This window comes from Poecilia reticulata, chromosome 2, assembly GCF_904066995.2.
Source record: "Poecilia reticulata chromosome 2, P_reticulata-male-v2, whole genome shotgun sequence".
Taxonomy (NCBI): domain Eukaryota; kingdom Metazoa; phylum Chordata; class Actinopteri; order Cyprinodontiformes; family Poeciliidae; genus Poecilia; species Poecilia reticulata.
The window spans coordinates 12,221,230-12,244,834 of record NC_088831.1 but is presented as its reverse complement, the minus strand read 5'-3'; the positions used below and the strand labels follow the sequence as shown (position 1 = coordinate 12,244,834).

Sequence of the window (23,605 nt, the reverse complement as noted above, 5' to 3'; positions counted from 1 at the left end):
TTAGCGCTGTCAATCATTCTCATGTACTCGCTTCTAAATGAGCTAATGGCAACAAAAAAAAAACTTACCGTTACAGAAAAATTATCACTGGTGGCTATGCTAACTAGCCTGAGATTTCACAACATGCTACACTAGTTGCAGCGCCATAACCTGCCTCAACAAATATGTAAAAACACATTTTTCAATCACAACTGACTTGTCAACAAACCTGATTTTATTAGCAGTTAAACCAATTTTCTACTCTATTCAGACAAGCCACCAAAAGATCCCACAAGGAATACAGTCAACAAAACGCATGAAGAGTTGTCGTGTAAATTACCCTTGAATATCACTGTAAGGGCATTTAGTTTGTCATTTAGTGCCAAATGTACAAGCACAGATTTTCCATGGAAAGTTTTAATTCTGTATGGCTGTGCCTGGAGAGTGAGTTTGTCAGCACTGAACGATGCATACAAAGGAAAATCTATGTATGCAATCAATGCTCATCATTTCACTGGGATTCCTGTCTGCACATGTTCAGGTACGTCCACTTTCCAAAATCCTTCTTTCATCATTGCCTCCTCTTTCTCAACTTTATCCTGAATTAATTTAAACTCTATCCATCTTCCTATCACATGCCAAGGCTCTGGTAGACTCATCCCAAAGGCAGCACTTAGGTAAACACAAGCAACATGTCATTTTTTCCTACAAACATCAGAGCATGGCCTTCCTCTGACCTGAGCTGCAGCACAGCAGTTTTACATCCCTTGATGTACTTAATGGACTGCCTGGTTTTCTCTCTTTCTGGCAAAATGTCTATTATGGCGACTTCCTCTACCGTCGATATGGATATGTTCTGAAATATCAGACGCTTACTTGTAGCTGCCCTCTAGTGGACATGGAGCATTACAGCCATGTATACATTGAAATTAATTAAAAGGATGAATGCAGTGGAGCATCCAGGAATTGTCATTTCACAGTAGGAGTTTGGAAAGAATGTTTACCAGATGACACTGATTCTGATGTGTTTTGTTTTCGTCATATTTGAGTGAATGTCCTTGACAAGAGAACCAAGTAGTGTAATTGGTCATTTGTACATGAAAATACACTTGATGACCATTAGAATTTTAGGTATTGAATATATTTCCGATATATAATTGGAATGTATTGTGTATCTTTGCAAAGTTGTGGTGATCCTTGGGTCATGATGATGTGGCCCTTGAATACTGCTGCCCAGAGTACAGCTCAGTGTTAATTATATTACCAGAAAAGGTAACATATACCTGCTTTACCAGGATACAAACACCTGTGTTGCCATTTTAACTCATTTAAAAGTTACACGATTATCATCTAGAAGAAAAAGTATCTTGGTGGTAAATAAATAACTTTATTTAAGCAAACTACATCAAAATATATTTACAGTAAGTCCTGTTATTTCATTCGAACACCTTTTTTTCCTACTTAAAACAGACTTTAGTTGTAACAAGTGGAGTGCTGCCCTCTAGTGGTAAGACACTGAATACAGCTGCCACACTGCAAATATAGATTTAAATATAATAGATTTTTATAGATTTTTATATATTTATAGATTTAAATATAAAAATCTTCAGCATGTTTGATTGTCTCTTTCGTATTTTCATTTACTGTTTATGATGGCACAGATGAATAATTAGAGTAAAACTGAATCAAAGGGCGTCAAACACATTCTGTAGGAATTCAAGTGTCTCTCAGGTCATTTGCCATCATTTATAAATCTAAAGTAAAAAAGCTAAACTAAACTAAAAATAACTCAAATCCAACCCAGCAGCACCACGTTAAGAGGTAGATCCTCAAGCTGGTCATTGTCTTGATATCTCATCAACACCCAAACTGGAAGTAGAGCTCAGTGTTTTAGAATGAAAATGAGGAAAACTATGCAACAAAGACAATTAAGCAGAAAAATGTAGAGAAAAATAAAGCCAAAGAGTCTCTGCAACAATAAAAACTTCATGAAAAGTTAATGTTTGTGTAATCGGCATGCTTTGTGGAAGGGTTTTGGATAAAAGTCTTTAGCAAAAGGTCAGAAGAAACGCTGATATATCCCACTCATGATAAAATATGAAAGATTGATCTTTAAAAAAAAAAAGTCATACGTTATTGCTGTTGAACATGATTAGAGTCAGGCAGTCTTTGGTCCCTTAGCGTTTGAGTTCAGCCCTCCAAATTATTCACCAGCTGAAGCCTGTTGCTGTCTGTCACTTCTGTCAGGCAGATTCAGCATTTGAAATGTTAGCTTGTTCAATAAATGCAAGTCAAACATCCTTAAGGAGTTTGACTCAGGTCCTCATCTTCCCAGAGAGGACCAGCTCACAGCAGATGCACACAAATGAAGAGAGTTTCAGCTTTCTGCAGGACCTGTGTCAGGAGTTTCTTCACTATTTGACTCCGGTGGTGAAGTTTCTGCAGAAAGATAGAAGAATTATTAACACACATAAATGAGTGCAACACTGTACTTAAACAAATATAATAATAGTGTTAGAAAACCTATAAACTGCTCTCTGTCTGCCTGTCAACACCTCAGAAATAACACAACATTCATTCTGATAACCGACTTGCTGCTTAAATAAAGTAAAGAACAAAAAACGAGGTGTTGCTCAACATCTTCAGGTTTTTCTCTTTTTCAGATACTTGGTCTGAAACAGTCTCTCAAGCTGGCGCCCTCTAGTGGTCCACAAGGTACTGCATGTAATCGATCAATTATTTACAACTCAGTTTTCTGATAATGCTCTCCTCACATGTCAACAGTTGTTCTTTTTATTTGATTTAAGTAAAAATCATAGAATAAATCCAATTAATAGAAACGGGTGGGTATTTTATATTTAATGATGCAGAAGAGGATTTTTGTTTCTACCTAAGAAACTCAAGGCTATTTTTCCTTTGCTATGTTTCTAAATTAATGCAAAAAAAGTTAAACAGATGTAGCTCTTTGTAGCGGCTGCTTTACAATAGAGATATGGGTGGTCACCCAGGGCGGCATAGGAGAGTAAAGTGAGCGCACAAGAACCACATAGAAATAATTTGACTTGTCCATAAGCTGTTCTGAACTCGTTTTCTGTAGCTTTTATGCATCAATGGGGAGATGGCACACCAAGAGTTAAATAGCTGCGTTTTCATTTTGGTGTGCAGCATGTCTGGGTTGGTGATTGTTAGCGTTAGCATAAACCATCTGAACTCCTCTGGACATAAAGACATTATACTCAAGTGGATAAATTGACTTTTTTCCACGTTATAAACTTTCTGTCTAAATAAAGTGTCAAACAAAACAAGCGTCTCACCAGGTCCTTCAGCGGTCGGTTCGGGTTCCTCGGAGTTGGAGTTCTGTCCTGATTCTCCTTCGTCATCACTGACTTGTTCTGTTGGTGGGTCCTGCTGCTGCTCCACTGAATCTATCAATGCATTGTTAGTTTTCACTTCACTCTGAATGTCCTGAGAGTTTTATTAATCAAAACACAACAAAAATTACTTACCAGACGTCTCAGAGACTTTGTTTATTCCTGTCAATAAGACACAAACTATGAGTGACACACATTAGAACTACAGATGGTTATATAATAATAAATAATAATAATAATAATAATAATAATAATAATAACTGCAAAATAAATAATATTGACGTGTGATAAATTTCCACCAAATCTTAAAATCCAGTAACTTTTTCTCTTTCTCAGGCTGTGTTGTCTTTAGCATTGGCTGCTGGAAATGAAGTGGCTTCAGATCCAGTTTAAACTGGTTTTTGCTGAGCTTCATGTTCTGCATCAATCCTTTGTATCTAGGAGAGTTTTTCAATCAGTCTGCTTGTATTAAATTATGAAGAAATGAGGGATTAATCTAAACCTTTGCACGTTACTCAGAGAAATAATCTTATCAAGTTTTACTCACCATCTTCGTTGGTGTTAGCAAGCAGGTCCCCACTGAGCGCTTCTTTAGATTGGAAAAAATAAATTATGTTTGTTTTAATAAACAAAACCAAAAACATCTGCAATGCAGACATAAAAACATGACAATGTTGTGAAAAAGTTGAACATTTCTGGTCATTCATCTCAAAGTTAAACTCATTTATAAATATCCAGCTACTGGTGAAAAAAGGCCACTGGAGCCAGTAATATATTTTAAAAAGTGCAGATATTCATGTTGTTAAATAGCCACACAGATAACAGCTCTGTGGGTTAAACCAGGGGTGTCAAAACTGCGGCGCCAGGGGCCATCTGTGGCCCATGAACTGATTTTTTTGTGGCCCCCAGTTCCATTTCAAGAAAGATCTACATTTGTTTATCAAAGTTTTTTATTTTTAATTAGTGTAAAATTAATGCTGATAATTTTATTGCAATGAAAAATATTAAGTACAACACAAAACAGAAAAACAAAAACACAAAACTTTTCAGAAGCAAACTTTTATAATAAATAGAATCATGTTTATTCAGAGAATTTTACTGAAAAGCCGACTTCACTGTACCCAAATCAGCTTTTGTGTATTTTACTTAGTTTGACTAAATATATCAAGCATTTCAAAAGGAAGTGACACAAAACCTGACCTGAAAATAAGCTTGTTGAAAACTAGAAATATGTAAGTTTTTATTAAAAAAGGACTACTTTATGTTCTTGATTTTAGTGGCGGTTTTGTTTTGTTTATTGTTTTTCACCCACATGACAAAACATTTTTACATCACTAGTTTAAACTGGCTTGAGCGAAAATATGGATTTATAATATTTTCATCAGTTAAGTCGCATTATCCTTAGATTTTTTCAATAGCTCAAATAAATGGGAGCAAATTGTGTATTTTTTGGGAACAGAGAGTCTAAATATAAACTGTGAAGTCTGTGTCAATGGCTGATTGGCTCCTTTAATTTATAACGACTGAAAATCTAATTAATGTGATTTTTGCACATTAATTTGAGTCTAACTCACCAGTTTGACTGTTGGGCTCTGGAGTCACAGCAGATGGATCAGATTCTGAAATATAAAATATCATCATGTGAATGAAAAAATGTGAGTTTACAGATTGTAATACAGTAATTAAAGTTAATCTCCTCACCTGGTTCAGGTTGAGTGTCAACAGATGGATCACAGGTTGAGTCTTTTGGCTTTCCTGATAAAAATATGTTATTATATTTAAAAAAACTTCTGATATCTCAGTTTAACCTCACATTAGATTAAAACAGAGGAGTCAGTGATATATGTGAGTAAATTTAGCTGCAACAGAGCATAAATTTACATTTTTATCTCTGGCTTAAGAGTGAAAATCAGGACATGATCCTAATTCAGTCAGTAACTGTGACAGTTTAGATGCTAAAAAAAGTGCTAACTAATGTTTGACCTTTAACCTTTATTACATACCAGACTGGATAATTTCAACTTTTAGCATTGATGTATCACAAATAGTTATTTAATCAATTAAAATCAAAACATTTTTATATTATTTTATATTTATATTATTTGTATTTTATATTTTTATTATATTTACAGTAAATTCAATTGAATGAAGAAATCTAAACATTTTCATATGCAAATAAGACTTAAGCTCAATCCAATAGATCAACACGTCTATCAACCAATGATGATCCAGAAAATTACAAAGTTAAACAGATGTAGCTCTTTGTAGCAGCTGCTTTTACAATGGAAATATGGGTGGTCACCCAGGGCGGCATTGGGGAGTGGAGTGGGCACACGTGTACCACATAGAAATAATTTGACTTATCCATAAATTGTGTACAGACTTTCGACCTGTCCAGGGTGACCCTGTCTTTCGCCCGGAACGTTAGCTGGAGAGGCAGCAGCACCCCTCCCAACCCCACTAAGGGACAAGTGTGTAAGAAGATGGATGGATGGATGGATGGATGGATGGATGGATGGATGGATGGATGGATGGATGGATGGATGGATGGATGGATGGATGGATGGATGGATGGATGGATGGATGGATGGATGGATGGATGGATGGATGGATGGATGGATGGATGGATGGATGGATGGATGGATGGATGGATGGATGGATGGATGGATGGATTGTGTTCTGAACTCATTTTGGGGAGATGGCACACCAAGAGTTAAATAGCTGAGTTTTCATTTTGGTGTGCAGCATGTCTGGGTTGGTGATTGTTAGCGTTAGCATAAACCATCTGAACTCCTCTGGACATAAAGACATTATACTCAAGTGGATAAATTGACTTTTTTCCACGTTAAAACTTTCTGTCTAAATAAAGTAACAAACAAAACAAGCGTCTCACCAGGTCCTTCAGCGGTCGGTTCGGGTTCCTCGGAGTTGGAGTTCTGTCCTGATTCTCCTTCGTCATCACTGACTTGTTCTGTTGGTGGGTCCTGCTGCTGCTCCACTGAATCTATCAATGCATTGTTAGTTTTCACTTCACTCTGAATGTCCTGAGAGTTTTATTAATCAAAACACAACAAAAATTACTTACCAGACGTCTCAGAGACTTTGTTTATTCCTGTCAATAAGACACAAACTATGAGTGACATACATTAGAACTACAGATGGTTAAATAATAATAATAATAATAATAATAATAATAATAATAATAATAATAATAACTACTGAACATTTTATCTTATAATATTGACATGTGTGATAAATTTCCACCAAATCTTAAAATCCAGTAACTTTTTCTCTTTCTCAGGCTGTGTTGTCTTTAGCATTGGCTGCTGGAAATGAAGTGGCTTCAGATCCAGTTTAAACTGGTTTTTGCTGAGCTTCATGTTCTGCATCAATCCTTTGTATCTAGGAGAGTTTTTCAATCAGTCTGCTTGTATTAAATTATGAAGAAATGAGGGATTAATCTAAACCTTTGCACGTTCCTCTGAGAGAAATAATCTTATCAAGTTTTACTCACCATCATCGTTGGTGTTAGCAAGCAGATATCCGTTGAGCGCTTCTTTACCCTTTGAATTAATCTCTGTAAAATTGGAAAAATGTTAATTGTTTGTTTTTGATAAAGAAAACCAAAAACATCTGCAATGTAGACACATAAAAATATGACAAAATTGTGAAAAAGTTTAATATTTTTGTTCATTCATCTCAAAGTGAAATGACCATGATGCTTCTTCAGTCACAGTGAAAGGAGGATATTTTTTTCTAACATCTGCAGAACAAAGCTAAGTTTGAATTTATACATTTTAATTAAAAAAAGCTTAAAAACTACACATTCAAAATTCCTGAAATATAAAAATATCGTTATGTGAATGAAAAGTGAGTTTACAGATTTTAATACAGTAATTAATGTCAACTTCCTCACCTTGTTCAGGTTGAGTGTCAACAGATGGATTACTGGTCGAGGCGTCTGGCTTTCCTGATAAAATATGTTAAAATTATATTTAAAAAACCTGTTATCTCAGTTTAACCACAGATTAGATTAAAACAGAGGAGTCAGGGAAGATATGCAAGTAAATTGAGCTGCAACAGATCATAAATTTACATTCTTATCTCTGGCTTAAGAGTGAAAATCAGGACATGATTCTAACTCAGTCAGTAACTGTGACAGTTTAGATGCTAATAAAGTGGTTAGCACAGGGATGGGCAACTCTAGGCCTCGAGGGTCTCCTGCAACTTTTAGATGTGTCTCTACTTCAACACACCTGAGTCAAATAATGAGGTCATTAGCAGGACTCTGGAGTACCAGCCTGAACAGAGGAGGTGATTCAGCTACTGGATCAAGGTGTGTTGGACCAGGGAGACATCTAAGAGTTACAGGACACCGGCCCTCAAGGACCAGGACTGACCACCCCTGAGTTAGCATCTAAACTGTTGGGAGTTTTATAGATATTTTTTTTGATTGTTTATTCAATGTTACATCACTGTGTTTTTGTTTTTAATGATGTGAAGCACTTTGAAATGCCTTGCTGCTGAAATGTGCTATACAAATAAAATTTGATTGATTGATTGATTGATTGATTGATTGATTGATTGATTGATTGATTGATTGATTGATTGATTGATTGATTGATTGATCTTTTACCTCAAGTTTGTTCAGGCAATGCTAACTAATGTTTGACCTTTAACCTTTCTTACCTACCAGACTGGATAATTTCGTCTTATAGCATTGATTTATCACAAATAGTTATTTAATCAATTACAATAAAAACATTTTTATGTTATTTTATATTTATATTATTTTTATTTTGTATATTTCTTATATTTACAGTAAACTCAATTCAGTTCAAATTTTAGGTCATTTTGAGAATGCATGAACGCACTCTAAACATTTTCCTTTTCAAATAAGAACTTAAGCTCAAAACATCTCATTGGTCGATTTGTCTATCAACCAATGACGATCCAGAAAATTAGAAAGAGTTAAACATGTGCTGCTGCAACAAATAGCTGAGTTCCTCCTGGTCTTTTTGCGGAGCAGCATCTCTAGGTTGGTGATTGTTAGCGTTTGCATAAACCATCTGAACTCCTCACATGATTTGGAACCCTGTCCTGATTGGCTCTCACTGATTGGTTCCTTTGTTGAGTTCTGATCCTTGTCTATCAAAACAATGAGTCCGTTGTCGGCTTTAATTTTTATTAACCAAACTACATCAAATTAACACTTATCAGCAGCCGCATCGTCCAATATTTCTGTTAGACACGAGCTATGAGCGACTAACATGAGAACCACGTGATTTTGTCTAAAATAGTGTCATTTAATTATATTTATCAAATAGAAATACGGTTTTACTCACTATTTCCTTCATGTAATCTCCCATTGGGTGTTTCAGCAGCCTGGTCCTGGTTTGTCTCTGTAAAATTGGACAGAAATAGAAATGTTATAACAATGTCTCTTCAATCAAAGTGGAAAAAAGATTATTATTATTATTATTATTATTATTATTATTATTATAACTTTATATAACTTTATAAGTTCATATTCTAATTGAAAAAAAAAGGTTTCGACTGATGTTGCTGATAAAGTTGGTCAACTGATAAAAAAATGGTTGTTTTTCAACTTTTGCTGCAGTTGATAAATCATAATTAAATACTTTGTGGCCCAAGAAAAACCGACTAAAATAAATAATAATTCTAGCTATATTAAATATTCTGCAATAATCTAAAAAACAACAAAAAAAGAACTTTATCATAGAAATATCTTCCTATGAAAAAGCATGCCTGTGGATTCATAAGGATTCAGAGATGCTTTTGCAAGAATTCTTTCATCCCAATTTCATCTCTTGACCTTCCAGTTTTTCCTTCCACTCAACTTTCTATCACTGTGCTTGGATAAAGTGCTAATGTCTGCTGGACATGTGAGCAGTCACCAGTCCTCTGGTCTCTGACCCAGACTGACTCATTTAGAGGCTGTGGAAGGTAACCCTGAGACAAATCAAGGCGTGTTAATGAATCTGTATAAGTATATATACTAAGTAAAGTCAAGAGTAAAATAAAAACATCTGACAAAATTCAAGATTAGCTAGATATAAACAATAAACAGTTATTACAAAGTTTTACCTGAGAAGTCCTTGAGTTTTTGTGTAATTTCCACAGAGTCTGAGTCAGTTAGTAATCATCACACAACTTGCACCCAGTTATGATTAAATATGTTCTTTTCAAACAAGCAAAAGGAAGAAAACACCATACTTACCATTTTCTTTTAAGACTAGTGGCACCAGAACATTAACTGCATCTTTTAGAAAAGAAGATAATAAATGTTAAGTTATAGAGCGATGCTAGAGAGTCTGACTTGATCTGTTTTGCTAAAATTTTTCTGCGAAAAATATTGAAGTTAAACCACTCACTGATTTTGGTATACATCAGGTGGCTAACTAGCCGTTTAAATAAAATCAAAAGCAAAACAACCAAAACGAAAACATCTGATGAGGTGTTGCTCACCATTTTGACGTGCGTCGTAAGCTGCTTCTGCTGCATCATCTATGAAAAGAATGACTACACTGTAGGTTTGGACTTTACTTTAAAATATGCTGTTCTTAAACAAAGAAAACAAAAAAGCAAACTGTTTTGTGATGCATTTACTTCTGCATAAACTAGAATATAGTGAAAAAGTGTAATGTTTTTGTCAGTGATTTCAGAAAGTGGAACTCAATATTTAGATTCGTACACATATTTATGCAAACACCTGTTTCAAGTTGAATATTGTTATTTAATCTCAGTTTTCATGTTGGCATTACAGAGTTTTGGTAATTATTTTGGCAATAAAGCACAATTGTGTTGAACATGACTGATTTATAAAAACAAGAAGAGGGTAAAACATCCAAGGGGTGAATACCTTTCATAAGAGCAGCTCGTCTTTTCACACATAAAGTAAATGTGAAGGTCATGGTCGTGGTAATAATTATTACTACTAATAATCTATGCATATTTTTAACAAGAACTGGTTAAATCTCATAAAATGACTGAAACGTAAACAATGTTCTGTACAAGCAACATAAAAAATGCATTAAAAAAATCTCCCACTCATTATTCTGATATTTATCAAATAGAAATAATTTTGAGAACATTTAGCCTTACTTAATGACAGACAGTGTGTTTTTCTTTATATATTGTGAGTAAACATCTGGTTTTAGCTGTAAAATCACAGTAAATTACATTTAAGATTGAGACTGTGATATAAAAAGTTTTAGGGTATGAATATATATATTGTTATTTAATACATAGATTATGAATCATCTATCATTATTTACTATTTTCTGTCTAAATGGTGTGTTAAACCACCAAGATTACTTAGATGTAAACAATAAACAGTTATTAGAAAACTTTTTTTAACTTACTCCGTGCCTTCTCATTACAAGGAACTGTATTGAAAATAAATACATTGTTAGATTTTCAAGATTAGCTGTATGTCTATTGTGCATCATTTAGAGAAGGTTTAGTTACTTACATATTTTGTCCAAGAAGGGTAAATGTCCTGTAATATAAATAAGACATTAGTATTAAATACTTCCTGTCTGTTGTTTAGCTCAAGTTTAAAAAACATATTTGTGAAAAACAAAGTCCCGCAGTCATTCCTGTATGTGTCATTCCAATATGGCCGCATATGAACAAACCAAAAACCTTTTAGTTGCTGACAGAATGAAGTGAAACTGATAAACAAACTGTTCCCAGGTGAGTCCTGCTTTATCCCAAATGAGTGACAACTTATTAATAAATGCCCTGCTGGCTTTTCTTCCGTTTTTGATCAAAAAGAGGAAGAAATGGAACAGGGTGAAGTATTGTATAGAGGTATAATCAGTCAACGTCACGATCCATCAGCAGCTCTTCTACTGCGCATGTCGCCTCCAGAACACAGGCCAGAATACATCATTCTAACTATTTTAACTATTTACAATTAGACTGAACACCTCTCTTCACTCGGCCCGACTCTCACACGTAGATTTGTGGTTTTATTTTTAGTCCAGTGTTTCTGTACCTCACTCTACCTCCAGCTCAACCTGCTGCATTTTTCATTTCTGGAGGCTTAGTTTATCACCTGCCTTGATGGATGCAGCTACATCTTCATTTCCCTCATATGATATTTTATATATATATTGGGTATTGGATGTGCGGGGGATCAGTGATGCTCTTTGTTTTTATTTATATTATTAGTTTGTGGTATTTTCTGCCAATTTTATAATTGTCATTATTTTTCCCGAACTTAATTTTATTTTGTGGTTTATCGTTTATCTACCTGTGATGTTGTAAATTACTTTGGTCAGCTGAGTTTGTTGCAAATCTTCTTTATAAGTAAACTTTGACTTGATTAGTTTGTAATATCCGACGTTTGGTGCATTTTCTCTTGTCATTTATTGATTCACCTGCACTTAACGCTTATGGGTCATTAAGACGCATCTCATTCACTAATGTCAGTTTAGTAGCATAACTTATTTTATAACGCTGCAATAAACAGACGTCTTGCACTGACTGACAACTTGTTAGTTAATGCTAAAACAGCAAGATAAATTTAGGTAACGATGGTAACCAGTGAGCATTTAAAGGCCGTCTGATTCTTTGTGCAGTCAAGTTGCACGTGCATCTGCTGAGTTTACAAACAAATAATCCCTATATAGCACAGGACTGTAACTGTGGTGCTTTTAGTGCAATCTTACCTGCTCTGTTCATAAAAACGGCTCCAATCACAGCGACTACAAAAACCAAGAGTAGTGCAACGAGTACGATCACTGTTGTAGCACTATTCCCTGAAAAGATAGAGTTAATTATTAAAGCCAAATCAATCACAGAGAAAGTTTTAGAGCAAGGGCTCAGCAAAACCTGAACCTACTGCTCTATATATTAACATATACCAGATCACCAAACACATTTTAATATATATATAAAAAAAGACAAGAATAAATACAAAATGCAGTTTCCAATTCATGATTTCATTCATTAAGTGAAAAAATCTATTCAAATCCAGCAGTCTCTATGTAAAAAGTAATCACCCCCCTTGTTAAATCATGTCAGTAATCAGAGTTTTGGGTTCAGTTTCAATATCCACAGCTTAAAAGAAAAACTGACATCACTTTGGAAATGGTTATTGAGTCATTTCAAAGGTTTTGGTACAACAGACACCCAAAGTGAGAAGGGTCTGTGCAGGAACTTGACTTATGTCTCGAAGTTGTTCTCAAACATTAGTGCCACAGTGTTAGCTTTTTGTATGAGCACAGTTACCATGTTTGATTTGTGCTTTTCTTGTCGGCTAAAGAGAGTTGTATGTTTGTTCTGGATGAATTTACCATGTTAGGCAGACAAAAAAAATTTACAACACAACGAATCTGTTGAGGGAAAATACTTTTTCAAAGGACTGCATCACAAAAACATCCCAATAAATCACAGTGACGTTTGTGGTGCTAATTTGACAGAATGTCAAAAAGTTGATAAGAATGTTTTGGCAAGAGAAAGGATGGACATAAATATTTGTAACTCACCTCCGCTAAATGGGTTAGGGAACTCGTCACTGGTCGAGTTGTTAACAGGGTTTATCAGCATACAGAAGAAGGAGCTCTCCTCGTTTTTCTAAGAAGCAAAAGGAAAACGGCTCTAAACCACCTAAATAAATCATGGATTCATCCTGAGTTCTTCTACGAAGAGGATTGACTCCATCTTAAAACATACCGGCGTTACGCTCAGTTTCTTGTTGTTGGACAGCTCTGTGTCTCCTGTTTTCCACTTATATATGACAGATCCAAACTCAGAGGTAATGTTGGCTTCACAGGTGAGATCACAGACGGTCTTCTCATTGTTGCAGTCTACAGACACTGTGGGTTTTGGGACCGGTTCTGACAGAAACACCAACAGATTACTATCAATTGGATTCACATCAAAACCACCAAACCTGAGTCAAACCTGATGAACTCACTGAAAACTTTAAGTTCCTTCTTGCCAAGAACAATGTTGTTAATCTCAGGAGTGTATTCGCCGCTGTCCTGTAGAGTCAGATTTCTGATGGTGAAACTTCCAGTTGTTTTGTCCAACTCACATCGATCTGGAGGCAAAATACAAATGAAGACATCATGCATGAATGAATCTGAAGGGGTTTACAAGACTTTTGGCTCAATCACAGGTGAACTTACCTTTAAAGGTTCTGTAGTAAGTCATTTCCCCTTCGATCCATTCCAAGGCGAGGTCAGTTCGATGCTTCCAGGTGACGCTAGTGATGGGACCAGACGTTCGACCTGGATCCAGGACAACTGAGTCACCAACTTTTCCATACGTCGGATCAGCTGTGAATGAAAAGCAAAATCTTTTTTACTTCTGAGCAGCTTTACAATGATCCCTTTCTATCTTCTCTGCTTTGCAGATCTAACCCTACTTTTAGTTTTTTTCTTTTCACTCATAAACAAAGCTAATCTGTAAATATTATTAATAACAAGCTGATAAATTAACTCTCAATCTGCTACATTACAAAACAGTTTTTAATTCCTGCTTTTAAAAAAGTTGTAGTCAACTATAAATAACTTCATCAAATTCACTCAAACTAAAATATTAAATCCTATTTTGTCTAACTAGCTTTGAAAACTACTTTTTTAAAATTTAGTTTGTAGACCAGTTGCTGAAAAAGTTGAGCTGAACAGATTCACTGACTCAACATCAAAATAAGAATTTTCATCCACCAGATGGAGTACATTCTAGTTTGAAATAGGTACAAAATAATCATTTACTACTTATTATAGCCATGTTGGCTATAATGTGTTTATTCTAGATACTAGGATTTTTAAAAACTTTCCCGAAACTTAAAAAGTGTTAGTGTCCCCCTAACTTTATTCACACTACTTTTAACTTTACCAATTTTAACTGAAAACAGTCAAAAATACATTAAATACTTTCTGAAAGTTTGTAAAACCAATAACATTTCATATCTAAAATTAAATAAAAATACTGTGACTCTCTAAAGTTATACAAGAGAAATTGTTTAAAAATATTCATGTTTTAAATGTTTTACATATATCTTTGTTCAGTATTTATTTATTTTTATAAACTACAAAGTTTAACATATTTGACTTTTCAGAATAGTAATAACTACTTTTAACGTTTTAACACAATCAAATATAATAATTAGTAATATAAACTATACAAACTATACATTAAAAGATTCATATTCTAGTTTTGTCCTAAAATGCAAATAACAAAAACATACATTTAACACAGTATTGCAACATTCTATTTAAGGTTTCAGTTTGTTACCATATAAATTTAAGATGTTCACATTTACTACAATTATATCCACAATACCTGTTTAAATAAAGGTAAAATGAATGAACCAGAGCTGAAATCCAACAGGCCTGCGCCAGCATAAAGCATCCCGGAAATACTCAATAAGTGAAAAAATATACAATTTTAGAAGATTGACGCCCATATTTTACGTTTTCCGTGACTTAAATTTAATTAATCGTCTGTAAATCAGTCATATATTTCTCATTCTTGCTTTTTGAACCCTTTAAAAAGCAAGTACATTCGCGTTTTTAGGTTATTACCAAAAATCCCATTAAAAGTCGCAAAATTACACATTTACACGGCGGTATGCTTAATAAGCAGAAAAAGAACCAAATAAAATATATTCAATGTTTTCACTCACCAACACCAAACTCCAAAGGGGAAAAGACGAGGACGACAACGAAAAAAGACCGGAAATCAAACATGATCCTAAAATGAAAAATACCTCAACCAAAACCACAATTTCGGCTAATAACACTGATAATGAGCGTCAGCAGCGGATGTGGACTGTTTAAGTTGAGTTTAGAGATAAATGATAAAGAAAAACGTTCGATTTTAACAGAACGGACAAAGCCTATAGCCTCGCCCCAAACTGAAAGCGAAACTATGAAAAATGATCACGCAGTAAAAATTTTGAAGGTGAACTCTGACGATTTATTCAACAGATTTCTGGAGATGTTTAATAAAAAAAGAAATCCAAATTAATCTCAGTTAAGAACATTTCTACTTTAGAAAATACATTTTAAAAATACGACACATCACACAGAGTATAACTCAATAGTGTATTTCTGTTAAATTTGATGATCATCTTTAAAAAATTAAGGTAAACAAAGTCAAAAATTTAAAAACTCTCAGCATTAAAAGTCGAAACTAAAACCTCTTAAAATGTGCAGTATTGCTCGAGCTTATCTTTACACCTTAACTTGGTTTCAGAGCATCACAAAGAACCTGGACTAAAACAAACTAGTACTTGTAAGAAAAAATATTCTTGTTATCCCAATTTTTAACACATCCAATCTGTTTAATATACGTGATGTGATTATTAAGTCACATTTTCTTTCAGTGTCTAATTTTTCCGACAAAAAGTTTTTCATTTTTTCTAAAAAATAAATTATATAAACAAAATATTAGAGATTATTATAATATTTATTTAGTTATTAAAAAGATTCTGTACTCATAAACCGGTACGGCATTTTTAAACATTCAAGATTGTTTTTCTAGATTTTTGTCCAAATGGCTTCCCGTACATTTGCTCGTCTGAAAGCAAACCCTCTACAATTTCAGGACTACATGTTGATTTTAAAACACTGAACCTCCTTTAAGTTTTGTTCCTTGATGAACAATTGAGTTAAGGGTTAATAAAACACTTTTTATCAAGCAGGGACACGAACACCAGCGTAGATGTTTACAACGCTTGTTTATTAGTAACCATGACAACGGATGCGCAAGTATGGTAACCGCACTTCTCTCACCTAGCAGCATAAATACCTCATCTTAAAGTCTAAAATGAAAAAAATTAAAATAACACAAATAAAATAATTACGAAAAAAAACGCATTTAGGTAGAAGAAATCTTTATAATACTGAAAGCAGGTCAAGTTTGACCCAAGTTTAAAAAGACAATTAAATGCCGACCAAATGTATGTAAACTTCTTTTAAAAAGCTCTAAAAATTGCTAAGGAAAATTATGTTTTCTGGCATTTAACAAATATATTGTGGTGGTCTAAACTTTATCTTGAATTAACTTCAGAGACAAAAACATACCAGTGTCTTTTTTTATTTAGTGCATGTATTAAACTTTTGTATTATTTATTATATTTAAGTATATATATGAACTTTCAGGATTATGTCTGGTGTTTACTGTATCTTCATTTCCAAATAGCTCAGCAATTTGAAATTACCATTAGAGAAGACAAAACTTGTGTATGAACAAGATACAGTATCTCACTTTGACATAAACTGTAGGTTTGTGTCTGGTAGAATTTTGGTTAAAACGTGTTCTTTGTTCAAGATACTTGTTGTTAGAGTGAAATGAAATTTTACCCAAGTAAGAGTATTTCATAATACTATTACTCATTTAAAAATAAAAAGTGTGGCCCAGTAAAACTAGTTTTAAGTTGTTTGTCCTCTTAAAGTTACTCAAGTAAATACAACTAAATGGAACACGTTTCTGTCCAGCTCTGGTGAATAGATTATCCAAACTGAGCTGTGAATCTCTGCAGCTCCTCCAGAGTTAAAATAGGTCTCTCGGCTTCTTCTCTGGTTAATATTGTCGCCGTCTGCCGTTTTGTACGCACTCTTCCTGTTCACTAGGTAGTTCTATGTCGTAGTATGAGATCAGAGACGGCTTGTTCACATCAACTGGCATATTTTCCTTCCTCTCATTCGGGTCGATCCAGACAGCAGCCATTTTGTTCATGCATCTTTCTCTCGACCATCGGCCAAAAGTGTCCATATATTTTCTTTTTGTTGGTCTTGAAGCCATGTGTATGCGCTTGCCTACAAAGATGGCGCCGATCACTTCCGCTTCAGCCTTGTGGGATCTACTGGAGATTTCTATGCCGATGGCATGTGAAAGCACCGATCAAGCTGCAGTAACTGTCCAGAGTGAGAAGGTTTTATACCCGAACATGGTGCCGTGTGACACAAACGCTAACCAAGCTGTATAGTTGTTACCCTGTTCAACCCAAAGAGGGCAACACTGCAACGGTTTTAGGCCTAATATTACAGAATTAAACACAAAAATGTAACTATTTGCACAGAAACATAAAGATAACACCATTGTGGACCAATTTAGACAGTTTATGAGCAGATATAGTTGACTTGGGGTGTAACGAATAATTGATCTAAAATACTTTGCATCCAAAATCCCAATTAAAAGTATTTAGTTTGCGGTGAGGTGGCAAAAGAAAAAGCTCAAGCGTTGCTTTGCTTGATTCAATACGTCTGTGATGAATTTAGATGTCTCTTTGAAGTCGGAACTCCCGAAGCTCGCGGCTTAGCCTCCTGAGCTCCGGATTGTTCTGCACCCATCGTTCATCGTCAGATTGGAGATAAAGATCTCGTGCAGAGCTGAACCTCCGTGCTGAAGATGGTTTCGGTCTGTCACCACACCAGAAACAAAAGAGAAAGATATTGCAAGTAAATTGTGTGTATTGCTCGACTCCTGTAACTCGCTGTTTATTGGAGTCCACAGAAAACACCTTCAGAGGCTTCAATACATTCAAAACAGTGCTGCCAGGATCTTAGTGAGAGCTCGTAAATTTGATCACATCACACCTACTCTTTACGAGCTTCACTGGCTTCCTGTAACTTATAGGATTCAGTACAAAATTGCACTTATCACCCATCACTGTCTGTATGGAACCTCACCGGATTACTTGAAGGACCTCCTTATTTCACATTCAACTTCTAGATCCTTACGATCCCAAGCCTGTAATCTTCTCCACCTTCCTCGATCAAGACTAAGGACTATGGGTGATCAAGCATTTGCTGTGGCTGCTCCTCGTCTATGGAACTCTCTCCCAGACTATTTGGGAGCCCCGCAATTATTGTCCGATTTTAAAATCGGATTGAAAACTTTTCTTTTTAGACACTTTTAAATTACTGTCTTTTTTTTGATTGTTGATTTTATTTGTTTTTAGCTGCACCGTGTAGCACATGGAGATTTTTATTAATGAAAAGTGCATTATAAATTAAATTGATTATTATTATTATTATTATTGCAAAGAGCTGCAGTTTGGCTCTGGACATGTAAAAAAAATTATATTAAAAGACAAAAGTCTCCATCAAACAGTTGCAACTTCTAACTGATTCTCCACAACCTACAGTTTCTCATTTATAACCCAATGTTTATAAATAACACTTGGCACAGAGGTTAAAGTTCAAGCTGTCTTGGTAAAGGTATTCATAGAAGATCTGGTAACTCACCCACTTTCCAAAGCTTCCAAACTCATTCCTGCAACAGAGATGAAAATGTGAGTTCAGCTACGTTTCTTTTACTAGTTGATGTCTGGTTGAATTGATATTTGAAGTTATGTCCTTTCAAATGGATCTATTTCAACAAGACAAGCCATTACATCATATAAAAAGTGGTGATAAACATCTCCAATAATAGAACAATTTATCTCATCTTTCACGTTTTAGAAAAATAGTTTTAGTAATTAGAGCCACAAAGGTCAACTTCAACTGCTGTACGCCAATTATTAGAAGATTTAGCTAACGTGACTGATAAATAGGAATATACTGTGGGAGTAAACAAAGCATTTGACACAACAAGCCATGGATTACTGTTGAATAAATTGTAGAAATATGGTGTTATGTTAGTTGCAGCTGCTCTAGAGGATAACAAGGAAATCTGTCTGCTTTTGGTTAAAGTGCAAAGAAATGAGGTATGAATCCAGACTCTAAATGATCTAATGTTACCATTTTTCCTTTTGCCTCTCAGGGTCACAGCAGTCCTCTCTGCTTCTTCTGCTTCATCAGTCTGTGCTTGTTTCGTCTCTGTAAAAATGGGGGGAAAAAAGGAATGTTATATCAACCGTGGTTCTTTAATCACAGGAAAGGAAGATTATTATTATTGTAAAGCTTATGAAATAGCTGAGTTTTTAGTGTTTACACTAACGCGATGAAAGTCTTGCAAAGGCGATATTATCTAAAGTCATTAAATAATTATAATGATTCAGTATTAAAAATAGGAACAAATGTAACATGATGAGACGTTAAAGTAGCACAGGACAGCGACTGCTTCATGTTTTAGTGAACTCTCACCTTTCCTGTGCCTAAGATAGCCACCAACGGCAAACAAAGTCAGGAGCAGAAGCGCAATTGGTACAGCCACTGCTGCAGGATGAAACCCTGAAACTACAGCATTAGTTATTGAAACTAAACCATTCACCAGTTCACCAGTTACAGACTGTAACACAGTCCAACACCCATTGCTGTTGGTACCAACATGCGTACTTAATAATTTTTTACATGTGGCATTAAAGTCATAATGAGAACACCATCACAACCACAATAAAAACAAAATGCAATTGTCAAATGAAACAAAGTCTCCATTCCAATCTGGTCTCATATAACAACAACAAAAAAGGTAATTATATTTGTTATTAAATCACGAATAAACTGAGAAACAATGTTTTGGGGTTCAGTTTTAATATCCACAACTTATCACAGCCGTACTTTTTAAAAAGGACACAGATGGAAATGTTTGCAGCTTACCGTAATGTCTAATGGGGTTAGGCACCTCATCACTGGACGAGTTGCTAAAGGGGTTTAGCAAAAGGCAGACGTAGGAGTGCTCCCTGTTCTCCTAAGAAGCAAATGGAGCATCATGGGTTCATCCCGGTTGTTTGTACTCAGAGGTTCAGCTGTACCTTAAAACATACCTTTGTTAAACTGAGCTTCATTTTACGGGACAGCACATTTTTTCCTGCTTCCCATCTGTACCTGACGGGTCCAAAATGAGAAGTGATGTTGGCTTTACAGGTGAGGTCACAGAGGGTCTTCTCCTTGTTGCATTCCAAGAACACTGTGGGTTTTGGGACCGGTTCTGACAGAAACACCAACAGATTAGCGTTAACTGGACTCAGATTAAAGCTCAGTCAAACCTGCTGCACTCACTGATAACCCAGAGCTCTATCACGTCAAGAATCTTGCTGTCGATCTCAGCGTTGTAGTGGCCGGTGTCCCTTACTGTCAGACTTTTGATGATCAAACTTCCAGTTGTTTTGTCCAGGCTGCAGCGACCTGGAGGCAGGATCCAAATACAGGCATGAATGAATCTGCAGGGGTTCAGGTGTTACGATGAGTCAATCACACAGGAACCTACCAATAAAACTTCTAAAATACGTTGTATTAGTTCCAGACGACTCCACGATGATGTTCATGTTGTGCTTCCAGATTATGGCAGATATGGAATCAAAGGTCTGACCTGGATGCAGCACAACCGAGTCACCAAGTTTTGCCAAAATCAGACGAGCTGTGAATGAAAAACCAAAACATTTTTATTATTTTCTGTGAACTTTTTCCTGTTTCTGAGCAGCTGTAATATTTTGACACCATTCAATCATATCTATTTTAAAAGTTTTCTTTATTCTCATAAACAAAGCAAATCTGTAGGTATCATCATAAAAACTCTTAGAGTCTGATCTGCAGATATTCAACTTTGATATCATGCAAGTCGGCCCTTTTTTTCTATATGGAGTAGCTGTCAGCATATAAGTAGTAATAATAAAAGTATATTCTGTTCTGTAATTATGTCATTTCTATCTCTACCAAGCAGAAATGCAACCAAATAAAACAATATAATCACTGTTTACACTCACCACAGCTATTCTGCATGAAGTAAAGGAGGAGCACAGCAGAGACTGTCCAGAAAGCAGACATGATCCTAAAATGAAAAGTACCGAGACCAAAAACACGTCGACTAATATTACCGGTGACGAGTGTCAGCAGCAGATGAGGTGTTTAAGCTGCGGAGAGAGAAATAATGAAGTTGGAAAGGCAAAGTATGTAAATATGTGATGCTAACCTCTGTTTTACTGAACGGATTTTTGGAGATGATTCAGAAAAATATTTCAAAAAGTGAAACATCAGACATACTCATCACGTAATTTAAGAGTTTAATTCTATTTGGCTTGACGATGACTGCACACAAATGATCCAGCATCTCGGAAAATTTTAATATTAAACAAGAAAAGTAGGAAAAATACAATAAAATAACTAAAAAGCAGTGTGTTCTTTCCTTTTGCAACAAACAGTCCACCATTTGTCTAATTTTTCACCAACGCTGGCTCATTCCTTCTTAAAATAAATAAATAAAATACTTGACATTACTTTTGCATTTATTTAGTGATTTGTTTTTGGACACTCATGAGCATGAAATGTCTATTAAAACCATTAGGTACAAGTAACTTTAAATATATTTTCTCTTGTCTGAAAAACAAACCTCTCCTATTATAATCCATTAAATCAGGACTAATAAGGTTGATTTTATCGCAGCGAACCTCCTGACTGCTGCTGAAAGGATTTATTTCGAATGAACATTAATCCATGTGAGATTGAGTCCAAACAGAACCACTTGCCTCTGGGTTTAAGGTCAGAGGTCAGTGAACATGTAGTTTCATGCTTTCACTTCCATCTTTTGTTGTTTGGTGCTGTCGACTCCAACTGCTAATTGAACAAGAAGATCAACTTCTACTTTCTAAAAAGCAGGAAAACAGTCAAAGTAAAACACGCAGGCATCTGATGCATCCTTCAGTCATACATAACAAAAAGATGTGTAAGTATTAATTTAAAAAAATTGTTTAGATGAAAGAATGAAAAGTAACAATGAACAACCAGCCAGCTTCAAATAAATCACTCACGTTACTCATTATAACTTACAAATGTAGATAAATGAAAACAAAAAACACTTTTAAGTTTACTCTGTGGTTTCCAAAGAGTCTGAACAGACAAAAAAAAAAGAAGCAGTAAAGATAACACAGCCGTACTCACCGTTTCTGGCGCTGCGCTGCCCTCCTGTCAGTTATGTTGCTCTTGACAGTTGGTGGTTACCGTAACAACCAGTAACCATGGAGTGAATCAGGATCAGCCCTGTGTTTTCTTCCCCAGCATAGGCTGATTTAATTATACGCAGGGTTTCATGCGTAATTTGTCCATATTTTGTATGTTTTTATCTACCATCATAATTAATGTTGTGCATTTTAGGTGTGATCTGTTAGTGTTACAGCAGTGCAGCCCTGAAGTAACAAACTCACAGACCTGTTTTCCAGCATCACTCCTGGACAGAATATTTCTAATCTGGAGGTGAAAAAGAGAAATCCAAGAAGTTTAATATGGGATTTAAGATACTTTACTTTATTATTTGATCTTTTTCAGAGGTTCTGGCTAAAAAACAACAAAGAAAGAAAGAAAGGATGGATTGGATTCATTAGGGTTTATGGATAGATGTAGCTGAGCATCGTCAGCATAATGTAACATAAACATTCAAGACTGCAAGAAATTTATATCAAACTAAGGCTGAAATGACAGAAATAAAGAACTAAAAGCTACTGGGATATGTAGTTCTAAATCCGATACACATCTGATTTTTTCAAATATGACCTGTGTGTCTGCATGGCCAGGTCGCATTTATTTGACCTTTTACTAAATAAATGTCTCTATCCTGCATCCTGGGAAGGAAAATGGCGACTATGGTGGACAATAATCCAGAATAAGTTGTTAACACCGTAGCAGGAAAATGGGAGAATGCGACACCAATAACCATTTTAAGCCCTTTAGAGGCGTTTATTTTTAAAACACAAGTCTAGAGGACGTGGGCACTCATCATATCCCAGGAGCCACCTCAGTCTGTCCCGCCGTCCTTCCCAGATATCCTTCAAACAGGTCAGAATCTCCCGCCTGGTTCTCCAACACTCTTTTAGGAGGTCCAGGTAGACCCAAGTCTCCATGTGACCTTAGGCTCCTCCCGATCCAGAACCTTAATTTTATGGAAACACAGTTAACAGAACATGCTGCACCAGCAGAGGGCGTCACACAGGTTCACCGTGAACTATGGCCTTGGATATTGTTGTGTGTGTGTGTGTGCTTGTCTTTGTGTTTTCTCTGCGTTTTAAATATCTACATTATGCCTGTGTGTGTGTGTGTGTGGCTGTAAGTCAATACTGGCTCAACTTCAAAGTTCAAAAAAATCCATATTTAGTCTTGAAATTAAATGATTATTAATCAGAACTATACCTGCAATAGAACAGAATATTTTATTGATCCTCCAGGGGAAATGCATTGCTTACCATGTTCCTTCTTGCAATGAGATTTTAAGGACTCTCGAGGCACCGTTAAATTGACTATACACTTTTACATTTTGGTGTCCAAATGGTACATTTGATAAAACTAAAATTAAATATCTATACTTTTCTTTTACAGACAGAATCTCTGTTTTTATCCTTG

The 23,605-nt window shown here is 35.3% G+C and overlaps 2 protein-coding genes across 5 annotated transcripts; both read right to left on the bottom strand.

Annotated features, from left to right (window-relative positions):
• Positions 1-1,346: 1,346 nt before the first annotated feature.
• LOC103457623 (uncharacterized) lies at positions 1,347-17,295 on the bottom strand. Its single transcript, XM_081597609.1, has 21 exons — positions 15,016-17,295; positions 13,514-13,663; positions 13,300-13,425; positions 13,056-13,219; positions 12,869-12,956; positions 12,050-12,139; positions 10,846-10,872; positions 10,736-10,759; positions 9,840-9,878; positions 9,592-9,633; positions 8,696-8,752; positions 7,267-7,320; positions 6,865-6,927; positions 6,436-6,462; positions 6,244-6,354; positions 5,052-5,105; positions 4,925-4,969; positions 3,898-3,939; positions 3,486-3,512; positions 3,294-3,404; positions 1,347-2,418 (listed from the first exon to the last, which is right to left on the bottom strand). The coding sequence occupies exons 1-21, from the start codon at positions 15,077-15,079 to the stop codon at positions 2,357-2,359; spliced, it is 1,467 nt and encodes a 488-aa protein (XP_081453735.1). The 5' UTR covers positions 15,080-17,295; the 3' UTR covers positions 1,347-2,356.
• Positions 17,296-17,434: 139 nt separating this feature from the next.
• Positions 17,435-23,276, bottom strand: LOC103457555 (SLAM family member 9-like). 4 transcript variants are annotated; one of them, XM_008397790.3, is made up of 11 exons: positions 22,154-23,276; positions 21,742-21,860; positions 20,983-21,129; positions 20,487-20,636; positions 20,279-20,404; positions 20,044-20,207; positions 19,877-19,967; positions 19,424-19,516; positions 19,079-19,156; positions 18,584-18,611; positions 17,435-17,755 (listed from the first exon to the last, which is right to left on the bottom strand). In XM_008397790.3, exons 3-11 carry the CDS (start codon positions 21,041-21,043, stop codon positions 17,611-17,613), a joined length of 936 nt encoding a protein of 311 aa, XP_008396012.1. In that variant the 5' UTR covers positions 21,044-21,129; positions 21,742-21,860; positions 22,154-23,276; the 3' UTR covers positions 17,435-17,610. The 4 variants fall into 4 exon arrangements, with proteins under 4 accessions (XP_008396012.1, XP_008396031.1, XP_008396022.1 ...); XM_008397809.3 differs by having other exon boundaries at positions 20,983-21,047; XM_008397800.3 differs by having other exon boundaries at positions 21,742-21,829.
• Positions 23,277-23,605: the final 329 nt, after the last annotated feature.